Source organism: Hypanus sabinus, unplaced genomic scaffold (assembly GCF_030144855.1).
Source record: "Hypanus sabinus isolate sHypSab1 unplaced genomic scaffold, sHypSab1.hap1 scaffold_2701, whole genome shotgun sequence".
NCBI classification, from domain to species: Eukaryota; Metazoa; Chordata; class Chondrichthyes; order Myliobatiformes; family Dasyatidae; genus Hypanus; species Hypanus sabinus.
Genome location: NW_026780834.1, coordinates 15,001 through 21,491, shown reverse-complemented (window position 1 = coordinate 21,491; position 6,491 = coordinate 15,001). Strand labels below are relative to the sequence as shown.

Sequence of the window (6,491 nt, the reverse complement as noted above, 5' to 3'; positions counted from 1 at the left end):
TTCAGTGTGTGATATGCCAAGTAAACAAGGGAGCTCACACTCCAGCTCTTTTTTATGGTGTCAAGTGTAAACAAGTAGTTCTTAAGAGTTTAAAAAAAAGCTAGATTTATGTCTCCTGATTAGTGCAAGAGCAATCAACTTGTCCCAGTTCCAGAGGTTACAGATTGGGGCACCACATTAACAACACTGGAATTAAGGAAGTACAAGGAATCATCAAACTGTGACTCAGTTGCAGGTGGAAAGGAAAAAAAACTCCATTGTGGAATGCTCATCTTCACCTTGAAAGTATCTGTCTAATGTGGAAATATCCTTCCTCCTTGGGACTGTTCAAGTACAGAAACTCTCTTCTAATATCATAGTTGAGTTGTACCCACCCATGAGTATTTGGAGTTCAGTTAAACAGTTTTACGTACCACACCATCTTCATCTATTCCTTCATCTTCATCTGACTCATCATCTGTAATTGGTTCTGAAGAGCCATAGTCTCTGAGCATTTGGGTTATTCCAGAATCGGGCAAGAACACCGCCAGACAAATTGGTGTGTAGCCATTGTACATCTGGGCATGAACATCTGCTCCCCTCTTTAGTAAGAGTCTGACGATGTGAAGATTCTGCTTTTCTACTCCCAAATGTAATGCAGTCCGACCTGCACACTTCTCCTACAGACAGAAATTGAAGTTTAAATATCCCATAGGTTTCCCTTTACAAAAAAAAAACACCTTCTGACCATATTATTGTCACTGTTTTTTTGCGGGGAGGGGTTGGGGATTTGATGTTCCAGCACTGTTTTCTGGGTAGGCATTCAGTTAATTTTTGTGCGAGGGAGGAGTTTGGGGGCGAGTGGGTTGGGGTTTGATAGCTCTTGTTTTTTTTCCCCTTTTGTGTGATGGGGGAAAGGGGTTGTCTTTCAATGACTCCATGGTTTTTCTGTATTGGATGGCTATTTAGAGAAGACGAATCTCAGAGTTGTATTCTACATACATACTTTGATAATAAAATGAACCTTTGAACCTTTAATTTCATCAGTTAGATGATCATTTCTGTTCATGCATCACACCCCAAAAACAGAGTGATACAGGGAAGCTACAAGCCATCCTAACTGATATTTATTTAGAGATACAGCACGGATCAGGCCCTTCCAGCCCAATGAGCCATGCTGTTCATAAACCCGCCTATGTAAACATAACCTAGGCACAGGACAATTCACAATGACCAATTAACCTAACAACTATAAGACCACAAGATGCAGGAGCAGAATTAGGCCATTCAGCCTATCAAGTCTGCTCCGCCATTCCATCGTGGCTAATCCCTGATCCAACTCAGCCTGCCATCTTGCCATAACCTTTGCTGCCTTGACCAATCAGGAAACAATTTTTGCTTTAAATATATCCATGGTTTTGGCCTCCACAGCTGTCTATGACAGACCATTCCACAAATTCAGTACTCTCTCGCTAAAGAAAAAGCCTCCTTATCTCTAAGGGTTGCCCCTCAATTTTGGGGCTGTGCCCTCTAGATCTGAGCACCCCCACCAAAGGAAAGATCCTCTCCACATCCACTTTATCTAGTCCTTTCAATATTCAGGTTTCAATGAGATACCCTGCACCCCCCCACATTTTTTTACTAAATTCCAGTGAGTACAGGTCTAAAGCTGCCAAACTCTCCTCATATGTTAACCCCATTATTCCTACAATCAGCCTCATGAACCTCCTCTGGACTCTCTCCAATGGCAACACATCCTCTCTGAGATATGGGGCACCAAAAACTGTTGACAATACTCCGTGACTAGTGTCTTATAACCCTCAGCATGATCTCTTTACCAACAGAGCCATACCACCACCTATGCCTTCTTGCCGGTCCTTTCCATGCAAAGTGTATCTTTTAATATTAAGCTCCCACCTATGATCTTCTTTCAGCCACAACTCAGTGATGCCCACAACGTCATACTGACCAATTGCTAATTGCACCACTAGTAGGTCTTCAGACTGTGGGAGGAAACCCACACAATCATGGAATGTCCACACTCCTTACACTGGAACTGAACTCTGCTGCCCCGAGCTGTAATAGCATCTTACTAACCAATACTTTAGCGTGGCGCTCCTGTAGCCAGAAACAGTCAATATTTAGTGCGTTGAAAATCCTAAACACTGGAGAATAACTAACAGTTTCTGGACTACCTTTGACCATTAGGAGGCATGTTTGAGCAAGTACTGCTGCTACTTTTTGGGCATTTCCAGGAGTTAAGCTGAGGATGGGGTATAGGAACAAAGCACAAGTGAAAAAAAATCTATTAAATATTGTGCTAGCGGTAACAGCTACTGAGAACTGTTAATTACCCTGAATCCCACACCAACGATCTCACTTTAAGGAGTTTTTATCCTGTTATTTCATATTCTCGTTATTTACTGCTATTTATTTATATTTTCACTTGAACAGTTTGTTGTCTTCTACACTCCAGTTGATCTCTCATTGATCCTGTTATTGTTACTATTCTATAGGTTTGATGAGTAAGCCCACAAGAAAACGAATCTCAGAGTGGTATGTGGTGATGTACAAGTACTCTGATAATAAACTTCACTTTGACTCTGAAGGCAAACAGTTCTGAGGTCAGAAGATCCAATTTGGAAAAACATTAATGTCTATTGCAATTGCAAGGAACACTGCCCAAAGCATGGACACCTGTGCTCTCCTTTGTGAAACGAGATGGGGTATGTAATGTCTGGCATACACAGCCTCGACAGTTAGTCTCAGAGGGGGACATGTTCTGATCCAGACTCGCACTCTGCAAACTGTTCACGGGACAACGCAGTGCTGGAGTGAACAGCCCACTCACACTCACAGCTGAGAAAGGAGATCTGTGAGAGGGGAGAAACCTAGATAAAAGACAAACTCATTCCAAAAAAAAAAGGGCCAGTCCCCTCTCCCTCGGACTACAGCAAAAGCAATAAAGATTATTTGATCACCCTCCCCACCCTCATTGACCATGCAGTGCCTTGTATCTTAAACTGTTTCAGAGATTTTAAAGAACTTGCCTTTGCATTTATGTCCAGTTCAAACTGCAGAAGATACTCCACAATCTTAACATCATTAAGTATTACTGCCAAGTGGAGGGGTGTTAAACCTGAGGGAAAAGGGAGAAGCATTAAAATACAATAAACAGATATCAGCAATAAGCCATTTGGTCCCAATCAGCAGATGGCCTTTCACCTCTGTTCCCCAATTACATTTAGGACATGCTTTTCTGCCTGGTTGTTGCACACATCAACTTTTCCTTTTCAGTTCGATTTTCTTCAGCTTTCCTGGAGGCACCACTTCCTAACGGGGTTATGTCCTGAGGTCAGGTGTGAATGTTCCCAAGTGAGCAATCCAATGGGAGGGTTGCAAACTATTCTCTCCGTTCATATCCAATGATACGTACTGGAGATCTGATGAAAAGGAACCCCAAACACTTTACCATGGACCAAAGTTCCTACTTATTTCTAGCTTTTTGATATCCTTATCAGTGGCATGGCGGGAGTGGGGGGTGGGGAGTTAAAGATTTACCCTATCATAGTCATACATCTATCAGGTCACACCTCGACCTTTATTGTGATTTCTGATACACTGCAGTATAGGTCCTTCTGGCCCTTTGTGCCATGTCGCCCAGTAACCCTTGATTTAACCCCAGCCTAACCACAGAACAATTTAGAATGATCGTACCAACCCATATATCTTTGGGATGTGGGAGGAAACCGGAGCACCTGGAGGAAACCCACGTAGTCACGAAGAAAATGAACAAACTCCTTATTGAACTTGGGCCATTTGTACTGCAAAGCGTTGTGCTAACCACACTACCTTGCCGCCCACATTGAATACAGTGCGGATAAGATCCTTCGAGCAACCACCAATTTAATCCTAGTCTGGTCGCAGCACAATTTCTTTGGACTGTGGGAGAAAACTGGAGCATACGGAGGAAATCATGTAGTCAAAAGGAGAACGTACAAGCAACTTACAGACAGCGGCAAGGCCTGCAGGATCTAATTCAGTCCACGTGCTGAGTTAATTAATGTAATTCAATTTGGAAATGTCCCAAGAGGATCTCAACCCTGTCGCAGGGTTTGGAGGCTTGTGTGTCTCAGTGACCTGGAGAGCAATGTTGGCTGTGTAAGGGCCTTGTGCTTTGGTTCTTGGTCAACCAGGCCAAAAAGATCAAAGGGTAGACCCCAGACTGAGTGAGCTGCTGGTCCTCCAGGTTTGGGGCTTCAGCTCAGGGCAACAACCCTGATTGTTAAAACAAAACTGTTACTAAAACAGCAATAAAAAAAACTTCATCGCTGCCCTAAACACCAGGAGCATAACAGACAATAAGCTTGGAAATGAAACTTTGGGTATGAGGAGTAACTTCTTTAGGCAGAGGTTGGTCAATTCAGTGCCACAGATGGCTGTGGAGGGAAAGTCCTTGGTGATTTTTAAAGCAGAGGTTGATAAGTAAGGGCATCAAAAGTTACAGGGGGAAAGCAAGAGAATGGGGTTGAGTTGGGTGGAGGAGAATTAAACCATTTGGACAATGCTTGGTATTGTTTGCAACTTTAAGAATAGGTCATTGGGGTACCTTGACTTTTGATGACTATCTACTCCAAGAGTGAGAGTGACTGAGGTCAAGATGGTCTGAAATTTATGTGTGTGAGCTATTTAATCAAAGCAGTAAAATCTGTGGCTTGAAGGAGGTGGATAATTGCTTTATACTATGCAAGTCTAGCAGTAATTGAAGAATCTTCCTATAGTAGTTCATAAATATTGCTTGCAAGGTAACATAGCAGTTAGTGTGACACTATTACAGTGCTAGCAACTCAGCTTCAATTCTTGCCACTCTGTCTACAAAAAATTTGTGCATTCTCCCTGTGACCATGTACGTGTTTCCTCCAGGTGCTCCAGTTTCCTCCCACATTCCAGGTTAGGACTGTAAGCTGTAGGCATGTAATATTGGCACAGGACATACGACAAAACTTGCAAACCACCCCCAGCACAAGAATGTACTATGTTACCTACTGACACAATGCATTTCACTGTACACTTCAATATATATGTGACAAATAAAGGTAATCTCACCTAATCTAATTGTGTGGGAAACCACTGTTTATTTTAAAAATAATACTTTTTATTTAAAATTTGTATTTTTTAAGACTGTGTATTTTTCACACTCACTGGCAGAAAGCGGTATGGCAGCTAAAATAACAGTTTATCGCCTTTCTCATTTTTCATCAGCAAAGTATTAGCACATTACCCAAGTGATATAACTGTTTTAATTATGTAATCTATTAACTAGCTTCCTATCTAAGGAACCTTTATCTTATCTATATGAAATGCCCTGGTTAAGATTTCAAATGCTATGGTGTAGGTACTTCACTTTAGAAGTTTCTGCAAACACTGCATGTCCTGCTGGTAGAATGTTTTCATTTCGGCCAAAAGCCTACCGCTCAAATTAGGAATGTTGTGTCAGCCAAACAGGATAGTGGAATTGGGAGTAAGTTCTGGAGAGAGTGGGACAGAGAGAAATTTTTGTGAGGGACAGTAGCCTTTTTTGGTGGGAGCTGTGGAGAGGACAGGAGCGAAAGTCCCGCAGAGTGCCTTGGGAAGGAGAGTCCCAGTTACAAATGCTTTGTGAAGATGAATGGCTCCAAGGAGGAAGGGTCAATACCAGAAAGGCATCGAACAAACTGTATACATTGGACTGATTTAACTGTAATGGGCCCTTATATTATTTTTTTTCTTTTCCTTTTCCTACTAACTGATAATGTCGAAATTTGTAAATATATTTCCTTTATAATTTTTTGCTGTGCACTATGTTATTTCTGGCTGACTGACAATTATGTATGGGCAGCATTTACACAGCATTCGCTCAAATCGAGGTGCTTTAATCAGAACATCACAACGTTCCTGTTTGGTTGAACTCCAAATCATACCGACCCTAGATGTATCTTGTTTATGAAAGATGGTCTTCTTGCCGCAGTCATATGGCTGTTAGCAGAGCTGACTAACGAGCCAAGTTCGTATACAAGCCTGGTGAGAGGGTTATCTATAAAAGCAATAGATTTTTCAGAAGCGCCATCTTTTCTTTCTTTATTGTTTTGTCTTCACATCCATATTCCTCTTAGTATTGTTTCTCAGCTCTTTATTTAGTTTGCTCAGTATTTGTATGCTTGCTTGTACTCTAAAATAAGCTGAAATCGTGGAATTAAGACTCCTCATCAGTCCCGACTCCTGGAAGAACCCAGAGGATCAGAAAATAAACAGAGATCTGGTAACAGGTTTGGGTTTCTCTGCACTAGTTAAATGCACAGTCATCAACAGCTTACACCTCACCCTGCAATGTGGGAAGGACAGTGGTGACCTATAGACTTTAATTTTATTTAAACGATAAACCAACAAGTAGAACACTATTGTTAAGGTTGGATTTAATTAGAAATTAGAACCTCGTCAGACACCAGTTTTCCTGCCTGGTAACTAAATTGGTG

General features: G+C 41.7%; 1 protein-coding gene across 1 annotated transcript in view; it reads right to left on the bottom strand.

Annotated features, from left to right (window-relative positions):
• Positions 1-380: 380 nt before the first annotated feature.
• LOC132388146 (NF-kappa-B inhibitor beta-like) overlaps positions 381-6,491 on the bottom strand; it is a gene marked incomplete at its 5' end in the record, with an annotated part of 6,718 nt that continues 607 nt past the window's right edge. The window contains 2 exons of the mRNA XM_059960498.1: positions 381-659; positions 3,030-3,118. Coding sequence (XP_059816481.1) covers positions 396-659; positions 3,030-3,118 — 353 coding nt within the window. The remainder of the gene's footprint in view (positions 660-3,029; positions 3,119-6,491) is intronic.